Here is a 19,629-nt window from a genome sequence, read left to right on the forward strand (position 1 = left end):
GAAATGAATAAAGCATTTACATAGACACTGAAAGCTTTATATATTAATTTCAATAAAAGCAATATATAAAGGTTAGCATTAATTTTTTAAAAATATTTTATAATGGACAAAGATATGCAAATTGGTTAACATTTAAAAAAATACTAATGTTTTAATTTAGATTTTTTTTCTTCTTTTATTCACCCAGTCAAATCCATTAAATAATGAGACTAAATATCCTGTAAATTATATCAGTAGTAAGTCATGGGGACACAAATGGCACCGTTGCATGACTCATTCCCAGATACATCAAAATGTACTCAAAGAATATTGAGGCAATTCATTATAAAGCCATAATATGTCTTCTGAGACAGACATGTGGTAACACTTCATTTTACAGTATGTACACCTGTAGTGTACTTACCTAAGAACGTACTGGCAATATATGTAACTACATGGGTTAAGGTTAGGGCTATTACCAGTTATAACCCAGCTATTGTAATTATTATTATAACATAGTATATACATATAGAACAGGACTATATAATAAAGTACTGCTGACATATTTGTAAGTGTGTGAACTTGAGTATTTATTATTATTATTATTATTATTATTGATCTCTCTATTTCTCTGTGTGTTCTAGATGCGAGGACTGGACAACAGTACCTTCCAGTCTAACATCCCAGTGGCTGCTGACATCACAGTGGGCGTGGTTTACTCTCTTTTTGGTAAGAGCAAGAATTTTTTTCATCTGCATTCTCATCAGCTATGTTCTATGAACCATAACAGAATTACAGGTTTTCTGTTAGCTTCTATTTAATCCACATGCAGTACACATCTAGCACTGAAAGCAAATGTTGACTCCACTGTGCTCTGATCTTAACAAAAGTTCACAGGTGTACAGTTCTGCATTCTCAGTATTTATAGCTCCAATGCTTTTTGATGTTTTTTTTAAGGTGTGTGTTTGTTAAACACATGCAGGTGATAGTAAGGGATACAGATTAGGTTTATGATTGCGAGTTTGTTGGGATAATTCACTTAGAAGGAAGAATTTAGCAAATCAAATAATGGCGCAAACAAGCCTGTGGAATTGACGCCGTTTGTACAATCTGATTGCAATTTGAACACAAAGCAATTTGCAACAAGGCAACATACACATAGTACTGAATAAATGGCACATATACACAGATGTCTGATATCGGTTATACTGAATGTTACAGATACTGTCATGATCATTGCTTTTGTCTTACCAAATGCAGTATGCTGCCAGCAATAATTCACTTGCTGTTTTTATGTGCCTTTTTGATTACTTTAAGTGCCGACGATGCGGTTGTGAGGGGTGGCACCCATGACCCTCACTAAAACTCTCATGCGCAGTGCACATTTATTGATCTAGCCAACTGTCTAAACTGAATTATTCAATCAGTCACTCAAGCAGAAGCTTTTTTTCTGCTGATTTTTCTTTTTTTATTGTATGTGTAGCCTCAAATTCAATTTTTCAATATGAAAATTGGTTATGGGCCATGATGCATCTGCCCATGTGTTTATTGTCAAGTGTATATTGTTATGTTCTGTTCTCGTTTAGTTTTCTCTTCCCGTTTGCCTTACCTTGCCTTGAGTTTTTTGGTTATTTTTTATGAAGGTAGATCAGTAGCAAAACTCGAGAGCTTGTTGATCTGAATGTGAGAACTTGTCATATTAACATTCGTATTTGTAAGTTGAAATTTGCACTCACAGCTCTGATCTGAAAAGCTGAATCTTTCGATTTGCACACACAGACAATAAGTCGAAGTTGCAGATTAATAGTTACACATGTGAAGAATGGCATTCACATAAACAAAATGACACACACAAACGTGTACTTTTGCGCTTTACTTCAGTTTCGCTGTAAAGCCTCAGGTCAGCACTTACAACCTCTCAGATCTGGCAGTACAACTTCAAATCTTAGCGCTTTGACTTTTGCTATTCCTTTTGCGGTATTCCTGTAGCAAAACTCACCTGTGCACTTGGGGGCGGGGCTGCGAACGAAGACATTTTATTGGTCGATGCCTGACCAATGAACTGTGTGTGCAAATCGAAAGATTCAGCTTTTCAGATCAGAGCTGTGAGTGTAAACTTCAACTTACAAATACGAATGTTAATATGACAAGTTGTCACATTCAGATCAACAAGCTCTCGAGTTTTGCTACTGATCTACCTTCATAATTTTTCTTGGTTGTTAATTTTTCCTTGATTGCAGTTCTTTAGCATTTAAGCCCAGTGTTCCTGTCTGTTCCTTGTCGGTATTGTTTATGTTTCATTTGTTGTGTTTTCTCCTGTTATCTTAATTAATTTTTCATTTTAATTTGAACTATTAATTTGGAAGTGCATTGCTTGGTAATTGGTTGACCTAAATTGATATTATCTAATTTTGTACTTAAATTTAACAGCTGATTAATTTTTGGTTGATTGTAATTAAATATATCATTAAAAAAGATATCTGACATTATCGAGATGAATTTGTACTCACACAGTTTAACTCGGAGTTCTTGTCATATTTTACTACCATTTTCTAAATTATAGCAAATAAACTGTGATAATGTGAGAAATGTTGAAGGTGTCTGAATAATTTTTTTGGCTTGACTGTATATGTAGAGAAACAAAAGATTCTAACTCCAATGGATATTATGAGATAATGAACTTACCAGAAAATATATAAATAAATAGCTTCTGTTCCCACTCAGCAAAAATGTGTTTCGTTTATAATATTTAGCTACACCACTAGCCAAAAGTTTGGAATAATGACCTTTTTTTATGTTTTTGAAAGAAATCTCTCATCAAGGCTGCATATGTTTGATAAAAAAAAAGAAAAACAGTAAAAACATTAATATTATGAAATGTTGCAATTTAAAATAACTGTTTTCTTTTTTAATATATTTTAAAATCTAATTTATATGTGATGGCAACGCTTAATTTTCAGCAGCCATTACTCCAGTTGTGAGTCTATTTTTGTGGAAATAATGACACACTTGCATAAAAAAAAAAAAACTTTTAAGCAACAATGACAATAAATTGATCAAAAGTGACAGTAAAGACATTTATAATCTTACAAGATTTATATTTCAAATAAATGCTATTCATTCAGCTTTCTGTTCATCAAAGAACCCCAACAAAATGTGTTATGGTTTCCACAAAATTATTATGCAGCAAAAACCTGTTTTCAGCATGAATAAGAACCATTATTAATAATTAAGCAGCTAAAAAATCTCAAGGATGGAATAATAGCTGCTGAAAATTCTGCGTCGTCATCAAAGGTGACCAAATGTAGTGTATATTACTTTTTATATTATTTTATTTTATTTAGAAACCTACAGTTTTAATACACTCAAAACATTATTATGATTATTTTAGTGTCTTTTAGTCGACTTTTAAAACAAATTCAGCAGTCCAAATAAATGGCAATATATATATATGATCCACAGTAAAGTACTTTGCTGTTTCCCACATCACACGCAAACTACACACACACACACACACACACACACACACACAGATAAAGGATCTTCTAAATAACCTTTTTCATAAACAGAGAGTGGACTGACTGTAAAGCTATAACATATGGTAGTTTTGAAAAAGAAATTTGAAGCTGCTTTCCTGCATCAAAGTTTTTGCGGTTTTGACCTTGCGTGTATATGCTGCATACTCTGTGTTGGCTGTGTGTGTGTGTATCATATGTGATTTAAACTCTGACATTCATTCTCCTTCTAACAAAGATCTATGCAAACATTCTTTCTCTTTGATGAATGCTTGAACTGAAGGTAATGCCTATAGGCCTGTACACAAAGCTTGAACACAAGTAAGCATTTTTCGTGCTCAGATTGGTTTTCGTGTGCTGCCCTCAGTTTGTTTTGATAGAAAAGGCTGTAGTGTTATAATGTTTCATTTCAAATGCACTGTGGATCTCTGCAGTGTTTATTAATTATTTAAGTGAAACAAACTGTCCGTGGAGCACTATAGAACATCTTACAATCCTCCTTGGTCTTATTTATTTATTTGTTATTTTCGATTATGGTTCCTTGCATATAGGTTGTTGCTGCGTGATTCAAATAATTAGACATGTGGTTGATGAAAGTGTTCACTTTCAGCATCATAATTACTGATGTGTTAGGTGCAGAAACAATGGAGGTGGATTGAGTGCCAGAACACTTGTGTGCCAAATGCTAATTGGCTTTTACAATTCGACATAGAGAGCACTGACCTTCTCCTTTATTCTGTCTCTCTTCTGTCTCTTTTATTCACTCTTGTTGCCTGTCTTTCTCTTCCTTTCAGTGAGATAAGACTGTTGTTTATATAAAGATGGATAGATTAGCACCTCATTACATACATGGTTCGGTGGAATACTTGATTCTGATTTGCACTCACACCATTAAACCATCAAATATTTGTATACACTGGCTGCTGAACTGTATATTTGAATTCAATTCAATTCAAGTTTGTTTATATAGTGCTTTTCACTATATAAATCGTTGCAAAGCAGCTTTACAAGAAATTAAGTTTCTACTATATATTTAGTAGTAGCTTATCAGTGGTGACTGTCAAGTTGATGTACATATGGGAGAAATGTACGGTAAAAATCAGTTAATGACAGACATCAGTTAATCAAACAGACGATGAACACAATTAACAGCAATGATTATATGTTGCAATCAAACCTATAGCAAAATTTGGTAGCTCTATGTGTTGTTTCAGGGTTGGCATCATCTGAGGTCCTCTGAGGGGTTGGCATCATCTTTTCTCAGGTGTTCCGTCATCTCAGATCTTTTAAGTGTTGGATCCAGACTGAAGCTTGTGTTCCTATTTACCCCGTGGCAGAAACAGAGAAACAAATAGAGACATAATTAGCATAGTTGCTGTTTCAACCAAGCAAAAATTATTTGTTCAACCCAAGCTAAAGAATAATAATGTGCATTTGATCAGATATAACTTCAGTACAAGATTATGAGATGCATTATATGGATGCTTGGCTAAAGAGATGTGTCTTTAATCTAGATTTAAACCAAGAAAGTGTGTCTGATCCCTGAATGTTATCAGGAAGGCTATTCCAGAGTTTGGGTGGCAAATGTGAAAAAGCTCTACCTCCTTTAGTGGACTTTGCTATCCTAGGTACTACCAGAAGTCCAGAGTTTTGCGTGAAGGTAGCATGATGGATTGTAGTGAGATAGAAGACTAGTTAGGTAAGCAGGAGCTAAACCATTAAGGGCCTTATAGGTAAGTAGTAATATATTGTAACTGATATGGAACTTAAAGGGGTCATGGGATGCAAAATTCACTTTACAGGAATGATGATTAAAATCCACCCAGTGTTTTTTTTTTTTTTTAATCCCCATTTTAAAATCCCCTTTCTCAAATCAGTCTGTTCTGAGATTCCTGTCAGAATGACGCAGTTCTGGTCAGACCGCTTCCATGATAGTTGATTGACAAGGCTGTCTTACCTTAAACCGAGTGAGCTGAGAGCTGTCCTCCACTGTGTTGACTCCGGAGCAGGGGAAAACAAGATGTCTCCATTTAAGCGATTGAGGCGTTTTGTTGTTGGAAGTAATAATGAACATAGCAGTCGTTATTTACTCCCGACATCTGAGCCGCTGAAAACGCAGAGAATTAACGTTACATTTGTTTTGAAGGGATTGCACCGATCTCCAATCTGCCTAAATGCGTCTATGTTTGCACGAATCATTTGTGATCCAGCTTCATCTACAGAAGTGAGTAAAAGGTTTTTTTTTTATCTTTGCAAATCACCTTTCCTAATAGTTTACATTGTGCTCATCACTCCACGGAAGAGCAGGGCAAACTTTTAGTACAATTATACAAATTGTTGTATTTTAGTATGTTTTATTAGTGTTTTAGTATGTGAGTTAAAATTCTGTAATGTGATGTGGTTGCTTCCCAAGACATTACTGTCACTACCGAAAAAGTGCTGTCACTACCGAAACATGGGATGTTTTATCAAAAATAAAGTATACTGAATTATCAACTAAGATGTTATGAAAGTTTTTGGTTCAATGTATTTTCAAACTAATGAATCCTTAACTTTAAAATCAGTATGATAATCTTTTTGCCTTTTACGAAGAGAAATCGGATTCAAAATACAACAAATCTCAGAAATTACATTTTAAATATTGTTAAAAATGTAATTATTGACTTACCTCTGAAAAAGAAAATAGCAAAAAAAAAAAAAAAAAAGTATATATATATATATATATATATATATATATATATATATATATATATATATATATACACACATACACACACAGTATATATACATACACACACACACACACACACACACATATATATATATATGCATACAATGTAGATGAGAATCAGTGGTTCTTAGTTTGTGCATATCTGTTTTAGATATTTTTCAAGTAACACAAAATCCTTCGAAAAATCAATATTTAATTTCCATTTATTTATTTGGTGAGAAGCCATGTACCAAGACGGATAATGTACAGTCAGTCTGAAATACACCTTGACACCCTGTCAGGTTTGTATACATGATCCCTGTACATGGGAATTTTGTCAGTTATATTTTATTGATGACAGAACAGAAGAGATGGCAGTGTTACACGCATTAAAGCTTAGGTTGATCATTATAAAGCAGGGCTTTCCAAACTCAGTACTGGAGGGCCGGTATCCTGCAGAGTTTAGCTCCAACTTGCCTCAACACACCTGCCTGGAAGTTTCTAGTATGCCTAGTAAGAGCTTGATTAGCTGCTTCGGGTGTGTTTAATTAGGGTTGGAGCTAAACTCTGCAGGATACCGGCCCTCCAGGACCGAGTTTAGACAGCCCTGTTATAAAGTATTAAAGCAATGTCTTAGCCTTCATTTGAGCGCCACACCACTAATCTAACTCCTGCACCTGCTTATTATTACTGCACTGGTCACAGTACTTTACACACATGCATTTGCACTACTCATATTTTGCACAGACTGCACATTGTTAAAGTTATTACAATATAAACTGTCTGAAGTTGTTACTGTACAAGCACAGTAAACTATTTCTATAAAATATTGCACTACTGCTATTTTGCATAGAATACATTGTTCTATCAATACTTGCACACACTCATCCAGCTGTATTTATTTATTTATTACCACTGTTCTCACGTTTCTGCTGTTCATAATGTATATAATCCCACATTGCTCTGTTCATAATGTACATACAATCCCTACATTGCATTCCTATTTATATTCTGTATATACTCTGCTCAATACTGTATATAGCAATTCCACTGTACATTCTGTAAATCATATCTTCATTTACTCTGCACTTATATGTATATAAAACATTATATTCTTGCACTTCTGGTTAGATGCTAACTGCATTTCATTAGCTCTGTACTTGTACTCTGCATAAATGACAATAAAGTTGAATCTAATCTAATCTAATCTAATCTAATTTGTGTGTGCTGTTCCGTTTCAGAAGGTCTCACAACACATCTGAAGCTTAGGCACTATCAGTGTAAATTTGATGAGATTTTCTGACAGTATATAAGGCTTGTGATATAAAGGGAGATTGTTCTGAAAATTTCTGTCAGGCTGCTTAATAGACTAAATACACAACCTGAAATCTGGAAATGTTGAGTCGTTTTTTAAATTTGAATATAATGAAAACTAAAAGACTTTCAAATCACATGACCCAATATTTTATTCACAATAGAACACGGAGAACATAACAAATGTTTAAACTGAGAAATGTTACACTTTTATCCACTAAATGAGCTCATTTCAAATTTGATGCCTGCTACAGGTCTCAAGGAAATTAGCACAGGGGCAACAAAGGGGTGAAAAAGCAATACATTTTGAAAATATTCAGCTGGGAGAACATCTAGCAACTAATTAAGTTAATTGACATCAGGTCTGTAACATGATTAGCTATAAAAGGGATGTCTTAGAGAGGCAGAGTCTCTTAGAAGAAAAGATGAGCAGAGGCCCGCCAATTTGTGAAAGAGTGTGTAAAAAGATTGTGGATTACTTTAAAAACAACATTCCTAAACGCCATAATGCAAAGGCTTTCCAACTCTCATCATCTACAGTGCATAACTTCATCAAAAGATTCAGAGAAACTGGAGAAATCTTTGTGCGTAAGTGACAAGGCCGAAGACCTTTGTTAGATGCCCGTGGTCTTCGGGCCCTCAGACGACACTGCATCACTCATCGGCATGATTCTGTCATTGACATTACTAAATGGGCCCAGGAATACTTCCAGAAACCACTGTCTGTAAACACAATCTGCTGTGCCATCTGCCAACTAAAACTCTATCATGCAAAAAGCAAGCCATATGTGAGCATGGTCCAGAAGCGCCATCGTGTCCTGTGGGCAAGGCTCATTTGAAATGGACTGTTTCAAAGTGGAAAAGTGTTCTATGGTCAGACGAGTCCAAATTTGACATTCTTGTTGGAAATCATGGACGCTGTGTCCTCCGGGCTAAAGAGGAAGGAGACCTTCCAGCGTGTCATCAGCGTTCAGTTCAAAAGCCAGCATCTCTGATAGTATGGGGGTGCATAAACACATACAGTATGGGCAGCTTGCATATTTTGGGAGGCACTATGAATGCTGAAAAGTATATAAAAGTTTTTGAGCAACATATGCTTAGGGCTGTCACGGTGAAGGAATTTCCCTTGCGGTAATTTTGAGTGGCTCAATAGAGCGGTATGCGGTATATATATAACAGTTAGTTCTGATCCGCGAATATGACTGACAAGATACTTTTGCTGTTGATATTTCACCTGCGTGTTCTAGACGGGCTGTCAGTCAGTGCAGTTTCATTATTTTGCCACAAGGTGGCGGCAAGAGACTGTCTTTGAGTGAGTCTTTAAACCATTCATTCCACTACACGTTCAAAAACGCTGATTCATTCAAAGAGAGAAACTGCTGAAACACGCTGTTGAAATCATTTTAACATTGAGCACCACTTTTAAAGGCTCAGCTGACCAGCAATGTGTCGATGCTAAGACAGATTTCGCTTTCCTTGGTCATGACAACCTGTTTTCACCTATGGTTTTCACAAATATACAGACGCAGGTAATCGCACGCGATCAGTCAATGTCTTTCTCATTCGCTGTCTATTTAGGCATGTTAAGCACAAATTTACTGAGCTTCTGTACAAATCAGCATGGTACACATTGTTATCATTACTAATATTCAGTACACATGCACAAAGTGTAAAACGAGAAGGCTGTAACCTTACGAAAAAGAAAACACAAAAATATTGCGGTTGTTGCATTCCTCTGCGGTTATGCTTATCAATAGTGCGGTATTGCGATATTGCGGCTATCGCGACAGCCCTACATATGCTCCCCTCCAGATTACGTTTATTTCAGGGAAGACCTTGTGTATTTCAGCAGGACAATGCAAAACCACATACTGCTGCTATTGCAACAGCATGGCTTCGTAATAGAAGAGTCCGGGTGCTGAATTGCCCTGCCTGCAGTCCAGATCTTTCACCTATAGAGAACATTTGGCACACCATTAAACAAAAAAAATGTCAAAGATGCCCACGAACTCTTCAGCAGCTGGAAACCTATATCAGACAAAAATGGGACCAAATTCCAACACAAAAACTCCAGAAACTCATAACCTTGATGCCCAGACGTCTTCAAACTGTTTTGAAAAGAAGAGGAGATGCTACACCATGGTAAACATGTCCCCATCCCAACTATTTTGAGACCTGTACCAGGCATCAAATTAGAAATGAACTAATTTTGTGCATAAAATTGTAAAATTTCTTAAACATTTTAAACATTTATTATGTTATCTATGTTCTATTGTGAATAAAATATTGGCTCATGTGATTTGAAATTCTTTTAGTTTTCATTTTATTCAAATTTAAAAAACATCCCAACATTTCCGGAAATCGGGTTGTACATTTATTATAGAATTTCCATTATAATTTCATAAATCATAAATGTGTTGTGTTGTCCATTCTGAAGCCGATTTAATAATACTGAAACCTAAAAGTGAATATTACTTCAAATTGTTTTGCATGTTTTGCAAGTAAATGTCAGGTTTTAAGGCTTAGAGCCTCGAATCAAGTCTATATAATATAGAAGATAGTGTAAGATGGATTCAACAGATCACATGCACCTGTAGCACTTCTGTGAATGGAGAAAACAGAATAAAACTATAGGGTAAAGATTTTTTGAGTAAAGAAAACGCTGTACTTTATTATTAGCTATTATTATTATTGGCAAATAAATTAATATTATTATTATTGTTTTTAAATAACGTTATTAAACGGTATTTTTTCTACTCGAACTGGTTTCGGAACGTAATAATACAGAGGAATTCCGGAACAGAAATGTTCAAATATCAATTCTGCTCGGAGTGAGGTTTTTTCCGTTTTCAAGCCATGTGTGACACTAATAAGTGCCCTGTGGAAAATTCTGCCATATCTTTGAATAAATTCTGTAAAATTCCATCTAGACACTTTCATACAAGAACTTTCATAGAATGTCCGTATGAAGTACAATTATCACTTACTGGTTGCTTTTGAAAGCTTTTGACTTGTTGCTTTGTGGTGCTATCAAGCAGTGATTTTGCAGTCAGCATTGGCCTCACGAAACTGATTTCAGACAGACTTCTGAGGCAGAAATTAGTCAAAGTACACTGCTACTGTTACTACAATATAGCCTACCTTGCTAGACATGAAATTATGTTTTTTTTTTTTTCTTCTTTTTGGATTGCGTTTTTGTAATTTGTAACAAAATACAACAAACTATGAATGAAAAGTTGGTCAAAAACATGTATTTACACAAAAACTTACCATCAGCTACAACTTTTAGATGCCATTTTAGCTCAACCTGGTGTCTAAGGAAGGTCTCTAGATAGAGTGTGACATGTTCAAAGGATTCAGATGTACCTTGTTTCCAATTACATTAATGACTGATAAAATTGGGGTTCGCTGATGGCCTTAAAAGTCCATAGCGGCTCAGATGTTGGGAGTAAATGACGATTGCTATATTCATTATTACATCCAACAACTAAACACTTCAATCGCTCAATCAGAGACATTCTTGTCTTCCCCTGCTCTGGAGTCGACACAATGATAGACAGCTCTCAGCTCATTCAGAAGGGGTCTAAGGTAAAACGGTCTTGTCAATCAATTATCGTGGGAGTGGCCTGTGCAGAACTAGGTTATTCTGACCGGAATCTCAGAACAACCTGATTTGAGAAGGGGGATTTTAAAATAGGGATTAAAAAAAAAAACAAAAAAAAAACACTGGGTGGATTTTTATCATTACAGGATGGATGTGTACACACAATTCCAACACACATTTATGTTCAAAAAACTTGTAAAGTGAATTTTCCATCTGATGACCCCTTTAACACTTTCTCCAACAAGCTGATGGTCAGGTGACGTTCACCATACACCCAATGTCTTTGATTTTCCACACATCAGTCCTGTGAGAAGATGGCTTGTTTCAAGTCATTAGCTTAAGTCCAAGAGGCATAACAAACACAAAGTCAAAGTATAGTTTCAGCTGTTTCAAAACTCATGTTTGAAGTATGTGTTATTTATATAGTAGAATAAGCTCGAAAGTCTACTTTTATTTTACTAATAAATCAAAACCTGCCTTTCTAAAAACTCCTTAGGGAAGCCATCACTACAAAATGCTAATTCTCTTCCAGCTTTTTGGGACTACAGACTGCACTGCCAAATATCTTTTCTGCAAATGTTATACTTTTATCAAGAATTTATGAATGAGAGGGTGGTTCAGTTATGGTATGTTGGTGGATGAAAAATGAACCTTCAGAAACGATCTTGTGGAATTTATCACCTCATCATACCACAAATTCATCTTACAGTTTTGGTTTTGCAGGTGTTTGTTCACTCTGTGGAAACAGTATGCTGCTGTATGTGTCCTACAAGAAGAAGAACCTCTTAAAACCGGCCGAGTTCTTCATTATAAACCTGGCCATCAGTGACTTGGGCATGACCCTCAGCCTCTACCCCCTCGCAGTCACCTCAAGCCTCGCACACAGGTACCACAAAGAAATAAAAACTCTAAAAGGACTCTAGGCAGTCCTGCAGTGTAACTGCAACAGTAGCACCCTGTTTCAATGAGATTCAATGAGAACCCTACATTTTTTATATTGGTTTGTCTTGAGTCTGTAGGTTGATTTTTCTTTCTTTCTCTTTCTATCTCTCTGCATCCTGTATACACATACTTAGCTGTCACTTCGCTTCAGCTTATCATGTTTCCCAGGCAAACTGGTTCATAATATCCTAAACAAGGCACACACACAATTCAGTTCAGTGCACCATCAAGAGCAAACCGGCCTGTAAACGCAGAGATAATGATGATGTGTGGAGACATGGAAAGAATGTAGGAGACAGGCCGAATCCAATGGCTTCTTTTGCACTGAGCGACTATTGTGTCACAGCTAGAGCACATCTTGCACATAAATCCAAACCACAGCCATCAAGGTTAAACTGTCCTTTACTTCAGATTGTGGTTAAGAATGACCATTGCAGTCACTTGTGTGACTTCATGCTGCATCTGAAATATACCGCAAGTCATAGATGTGTAAACAAGATTTTGTTCCTTATTTAAGTCTTTCTCTATTTGTCTGAATGATGGATATCAGGTAACAGCCACAAACAAACCCAAGGAATATCTGAATCCTTTACAAGGGAGAATTTCTTTTTACGGAGGCCCTTGAAATGCTTTTTCACACATTTGTAGGCGTTCAAGACAGTGGAAAATACACAAATAATCATATAATTGTGCATATCAGAATAAATAGGCTTTTAAACTTGCTAACCTTATCTTTTGTTGTTGAAGATTAGATGTGTATCTAATCAAACTCTTATGATATTTTGGCACTAATTCATCTCATGTGGATATGTGAATAATAAAACAAACAATATTCGACACGTTTGCAATGTACTCTTGTTTATGCATTTACAAATTTCAGTTTTCCTATTCAGTCTATGTTATTCGCATTAATGTATTTCACAGATTTATGTTTTTTATCCAATTATGTTTTTTATTTTTATTATTATTATTTTTTAAGGAAGTAGAGCCTTTATCTTGTAGCTGTTAAAAACCAGTTGAGGAACAGGAATACTATTTCAGAAATTATATATTCTTGGGCTTGTGCAGTTAATGGTCATTTAAATACATCTTTTGTTATATTATAAACATTTGAATGTGCTATTTTGTTATGTTTTTATTGTCTTTATATGCTTTTTATTTCTTATGAGTATTATTTCTTATTCTTATGATTTTAAGCTTTTATTTTTATTTATCCTTATCATAGTTATGTAAAGCAATTTGAATTACCACTCTGTATGAAATAAATAAAATTGCCTTGCTTTTTCTTAATATATACGGTGCCCTCCAAAAGTTTTGGAACAGTAAAGACAAAATTGCTGTGTTGGCTGTGGAGTCAAGACATTTACAAATATGATTAAAAGCTGAATATGAGAAAAAACTACAGAATGTCACATTTTATTATTGGGTGATTCAACAAATAGATGTTTTATCAGCTAAGAAGTTCAGCACTTTTAGAGTTTCATCCCTCTATCTGATGTGAACATAAGTATTGGAACAGTTGCCTCACAGGTCTTTCTAAGTGATCAGCTGTGTCCTGTTGCATTAATTCTTCAGATATTAAAAGCAGGGAATGGTTTGTATCAGTTATATCCATTACTTCTGCATTCTGAATCCTGCAATCGATGATGACACACACAAACCAGGATGAAGATGAGGGAGCTGACTTTGAGAGAAAAGCAAACAATTTGGATGCTAAAAGAAAAGAGGAAGTCAATTAGAGCTGTAGCAAAAACAAAGGGCATGGAGAAATCACGAGTTTGGAAACCACCAGCAACCAACAACTACCTGATCGGCTGAGAAAACAACAGTAGTTGATGACAGACAAATCATAAAAGCTGTGAAAATGAACCCTAAAAGACGTGTCTGTAAAATCACCAACAACTTCCAGAAAGCTGGGGTGATGCTCTGACAATCTACTGTCCTCAGGAGACTTTGATACAGAATTACAGATGCTACACAGCAAGATACAAACCACCAACCAGCACCAAAAATAAAAAGGCAAGATTGGAGTTTGCAAAAAAGCACAAAGGTGAGCCAGAAGAGTTTTGGAACTGTGTTTATGGACCGATGAGACAAAGATGAACCTTTATCTAAGTGACAGGAAAGCAAAAAAATGTGGAGAAAAAAAGGGAACTGCAAATGATCCCAAGCATACAGCCTCATCTGTAAAGCATGGTGGAGGGGGTGTCATGGCATGGGCATGCATGGCTGCCTCTGGAACAGGCCCTCTCAACTTTACTGATGACTTAATGTATGATGACAGTAGCAGAATGAATTTGGAAGGGTACAAAACCATCTTGCCAACTAATATTCAAGAAAATGCCACCAGATTCATTGGGCAGTGCTTCATATTGCATCAGGACAATGACCCAAAACACCCTGCCAGTTCAATCAAGGAATTTATTAGGGCAAATAAATGTAAAGTCTTAGATTGCCCAAGTCAATCTCCAGATTTAAATCCAATTGAACATGAATTTCACCAGCTGAAGAGGAGAGTAAAGGCAGAAACTGCCCAAAACAAGCAATAATTGGAATTGGCTGCATTAAAGGCTGGGAAAAGTCTTTCAAAGGATGAGACCAAGAGTCTGGTGATGTCTATGGGTCACAGACTCACTGCTGTGATTGTGCGCAAGGGATCTGCAACTAAATAATAGCTTTTAATCTTTTATATCTGCCTTATGTTCAACTGTCCCAATACTTATGCTCACATCAATGAGTGGGATGAACTCTAAAAGTGCTGTTCTTTTTATTTGGTAAAACATGTATGTGTTGAAACGGTTAATAATAAAATGTGACATTCTGTAGTGTTTTCTCATATTCATTTTTAATCATATTTGCAAATGTCTTGACTCCACAGCCAACAGAGCAATTTTTTTATTTACTGTTCCAATACTTTTGGAGGGGACTGTAGTATATTAGCACAAATGAAGAAGGCTGTTATTAAATATAAAGAATGCATATTAAGACGGACTACTTTGCAAAGAACCACTAAAGATCCTTTGATCTTGCTTTTTCTTATTGAGTGCTGTTTCTGTTTGCAGATGGCTTTATGGAACAACAGTGTGTGTGATCTATGCCTTCTGTGGTGTTTTGTTTGGAATCTGCTCTCTGGCCACTCTCACTATACTCAGCACTGTTTGCTGCCTCAAAGTCTGCTATCCACTTCATGGTACGCTACATTATATATTATTTTCATGTTAAATACAGTCCAAAAGTCCACAAGTAGAAATGCTTCTATTTAGAATTTCCTGAATGAATCACTATTGGTTTGATTGAGAGAGTAATTCAATGACTCCCTCATTTAAACAGTCACTTGTTTTGTTCCTGCATGAATTAGTCGACAGAATTAACGATTTATTGATTCGCTCATAAAATGTCACTAAATAAAATTACATTATATTTTTACTGTCTTTAAATTGTTTGTGTTTATCTGTAGGTAACAGGTTCACTTATGAGCACGGTCGTGTGTTAATAGCATGCGCATGGGCCTATGCACTTGTGTTTGCATGCTCCCCCCTCGCCCACTGGGGGCAGTATGGCCCTGAACCCTATGGCACAGCCTGCTGTATCGACTGGGCCTGGTCCAATCGCGACTCAGTCGCCCGCTCCTACACCTCCGTGCTCTTCATTGCCTGCTACCTGCTGCCGTGTGGCATCATTATTGTCTCCTACACACGCATACTGCTCACGGTCCGAGAGTCCCGCAGAGCGGTGGAGCAGCACATCTCAGCACAGACGCGCATGGGCAACATCCAGGCCATCATAGTGAAGGTGCGGTGTTCATTTTTTGTCTTTTGACAAACATATCCTTTAAATTTAGTCAATTTTAAAACAGCAATGAAAATTACATTTGTGTTGATGAGAAAAATTCAAACATATCATATATTATTTTAAATCCCCTTTCTGAACATGGCATGAAAATGCACTATCCGAACTTAAATCATAGTAATTCATGAGCGCTTTTGGAATACAGACATAAGGTTGGTGTCATTTTAATGAAAACATACAGCAGATTATTGCTTTCAAAAAATCAGTGTACGAAAGTTGTAGATGTTTATTGTAAAGAAATTGTACTGTAGTATTTTGATTTTATATAAAATAAATATTTTACTAAATATTTTGAGATCTAAAATTGCTATACAATCAAAGCCATGTGTTTATCTAAGTTATGTTCCGAATTTGAATTTGGTATTACAAAAATGGAGGTTCCTATGAGATTTTATTTAGCCACTACCAAAAATAGCCACAGAGTGACACTCAAACTCCATTGAATTTTTTTATGCATTTTCTTGTCACAAATTTCTGTCACAATATTACTTCTATTACAAAATAACCACCAAATATGGAATCTGGAGACTCAGACCTTCCAACGATATTTGTTTTGTCAAGATTAGAAAAGATTTTGATTATAAAATATTGTAGTATATATTTTATAAAATATACACATTTTTCAATATGTCTATATCGAGTCTATATTACATAATAATAGCATATTGTATAATGATACCATATTGTATAAAAGTAATGCAAAAGCTTGACAAAGGTAAAAGTCTGTGCTGTCCTTTATGATCAATTAAGTGTGTTCTTGCTGAATAAAAAGTATGAATTTCTCTCAATAAAAGAGAAATTCTTACAGACCCAAACTTTTGAACAGTAAGAAATGAAGAGTTCAGATGCAAAATCTGAACACTGTTAAGATTCAGTAATTTTACTCTAATGGCAATGTATAGGTCCTTTTCTATGCAATCAAAGTGAAATAACTGAATATAAACATAGGAGCCTGCTAAAAATCCTCATTTTAGATGAAAATTTCCGACAGCACTAAGAGGCTTTTGCATATGAACTCTTCAAATATATAACTAAAATATTAGAGTTAGAGAGTTAAGAGTTACGGCCAACATGAGCTCAACATGCACTCCTAACTCCTTTCGTAATGTTAAAACTGATATACCATGATGGTCTTCATGAAGTCCTGCATGATGCCTCTGTCATGCTCTTTCTCTGTCTATCTCCAGCTGAGTGTGGCGGTGTGTATAGGATTCTTCGCTGCATGGAGTCCATATGCACTTGTGTCCATGTGGGCGGCGTTTGGCCATTTTGAGGACATCCCGCCCATGGCCTTCGCCATCCCTGCAGTTTTTGCCAAATCCTCCACACTTTATAACCCTCTCATCTACCTCTTGCTCAAGCCCAACTTCCGCCACCTCCTCTGTAAGTACATGCGCTCCCTGCGGGGGGTTTGCATGCACTACTGCCTGTGCCAGTGTTTTCCCCACTGGAGCTACCGCCCATCGCTAGCCCTTAGTTTGCGGCCCCTACGGCGACGAGGCCAATCCATCTCAGAATCAATGGGGGGGCCTGTAGGCCTGTTTCATTGCCCTTGTGAGAGGTGCAACGACCCGTTTGAGCAGTTTAAGCATTACCCACGCCGCTGTCCCGTCAACGTGAACACTGTGCAGTTGTCTCTACAGGACAGTACTGAACCCGAATTGGAGCCGGAGCCAGAGCAAGAACTTAAAGCGATAAAAGAACGTAAACCAAAGAGCCAGTCAATGAAGTGTAAGAAGTCTGTAAGGGTGATTGTGAGGGGGCGGAAATGTTCTGAGATTGACAGTCTGGAGATCACTTTGGAAACGGTGCCTGCTCACAGCAAAGCTGCCAAATACGCCAAACCGTAACACGTGAGCCTATACATGAGTGTGTGTTTATACGCATGCGGTGCGTGTGTGTATTTACTTGTCTCAGAGGGGAGTAAATAGACTTTCTTATATGCCTCATTTAAGACTCTGACAACAAATGACTTTCCGAACAAAGTATTGTGTGTGTTCATTTGTCTGTAATGGAGTGCAATGATTGTTTTTTAAAGTTATTTTTTGTAACAAAAGGATTCTTATGAACAACTGACACAATATTGGTGTTGTTTTTTTTAACTAATTGTATTTTTAAATGGGTGTTACACACGTTTTAGCTACCTGCTGAGGGAATGAATACATATGCATTCTTTGACACTCTCTTCGTTACATGTTTTCTGTCCGTTTTTCATTTATACAACACCCTGGCTGTGTCCAAAAGCTTAGACAGCTGACTTAATGCCTTGCTGCCTTATCAGGCAATGACTTTGCAGGCAGAGTTTGTGCATGAAGGTATGTCACGAAACTGATTTTGGACAGACTTCTCAGGCAGCATAACGGTTTAATGATTGAAAACAAATTAGAGAGAGCTTTGACTATAACTAAGTGAATATTTAATTATTACAAGGCTAATGTCTTGCTAGTGATTACATCAAAAGTGGAAAAATTTGGTTATAAACCTACATTTACACATAGACTTACCACCAATTTTCACATGGCACTTTTATTTTTTAGCTTAAAGGGATATTTCACCCAAAAATGAAAACTCTGTCATTAATTACTCACCCTCATGTCATTCCAAAACCGTAAGAGCTTCATTCAGTTTCGGAACACAAATGAAGATATTTTTGATGACCCTGCATAGACAGCAAAGGAACTACCACATTCAAGGCCCAGAAAGGTAGTAAGGACATTGTTAAAATAGTTCATATGACATCAGTGGTTCAACCTTCATTTTATGAAGCTACGAGAATATACGCATGCTTTGTGGTGCTGTCGAGAAGACGCGTCAAAGACTGATACGGAGGAGAATACTGGCTTACAAAGGCAAAAGACCTTAACTCGCCAGAGTGTGAAACTGAGAAAAATGACAAATGAAAAAAGTTTTTTATTTGTCCAGCCAAATTAATTATAGGTAGGACACTGGAAATTTGGCAATTAGATTTTTTAGTAATGAAAATTATCTACATTAAAAAATGTTGGGCTCAAATTAGATTTTTACCCCTACTTTAAAGTTACTGTACTCTGCTTTTGCATTGTCTGCAAAAAGTGAGAATTCACACCAAGGCAAAAGGCAGTAACTTCCACATTATCAATATTTGGTTGCTGATCACCATTTACAAATTCGTTACAGTGACACCTGTGTAAAATCTAGTGATCATGGGATATCTCATATGCTATTGCATATAGTAATGTGACTGTATTAATGTTTTTTTTTTTTTTACTGTAACAAGCAGACTAAAATTAAAACGTGTGACCATTTTACAAACAATTTGTTTGCTATGCTCAGTAGCGTAAAAGAATGCTAGACATAGCATAATTGCTTTTATATTGACTTGAATGAAATAGCTTAACCTAAAAGAACGAATTGTGGATTATGTGAATGCCAGCAAGCAGGAATAATGATCAGTAAAAAATAAAAAGCCAGAACACCGTATAACTCCAAGCTTTAACCGTAACTTCTTTTCTAGAGAGCTCTCGGATTTCATCAAATAAAATATCTTAATTGGCATTCAGAAGATGAACGAAGGTTTTACGGGTTTGGAACAACATGAGGGTGTGTAATTAATAACAGAATTTTCATTGTGGGTGATCTATCCTTTTAACTGTAACAGAATCAAATGCACAGGTTTGTGGGATGTCAAAAGCAGTGAAGGATACAACAATGCTGCTTTCAAAAATCAACCAGGTAAA

At 36.1% G+C, this 19,629-nt stretch overlaps 1 protein-coding gene across 1 annotated transcript; it reads left to right on the forward strand.

The window, feature by feature from the left end:
• Positions 1-623: 623 nt before the first annotated feature.
• opn7a (opsin 7, group member a) lies at positions 624-17,763 on the forward strand (the record flags this gene model as incomplete). The annotated part of the gene is made up of 5 exons (XM_079375570.1): positions 624-708; positions 11,846-12,008; positions 15,127-15,254; positions 15,522-15,856; positions 17,101-17,763. 5 exons carry the CDS (start codon positions 624-626, stop codon positions 17,761-17,763), a joined length of 1,374 nt encoding a protein of 457 aa, XP_079231696.1.
• Positions 17,764-19,629: the final 1,866 nt, after the last annotated feature.

This window comes from Barbus barbus (assembly GCF_936440315.1).
Source record: "Barbus barbus genome assembly, chromosome: 24".
NCBI classification, from domain to species: domain Eukaryota; kingdom Metazoa; phylum Chordata; class Actinopteri; order Cypriniformes; family Cyprinidae; genus Barbus; species Barbus barbus.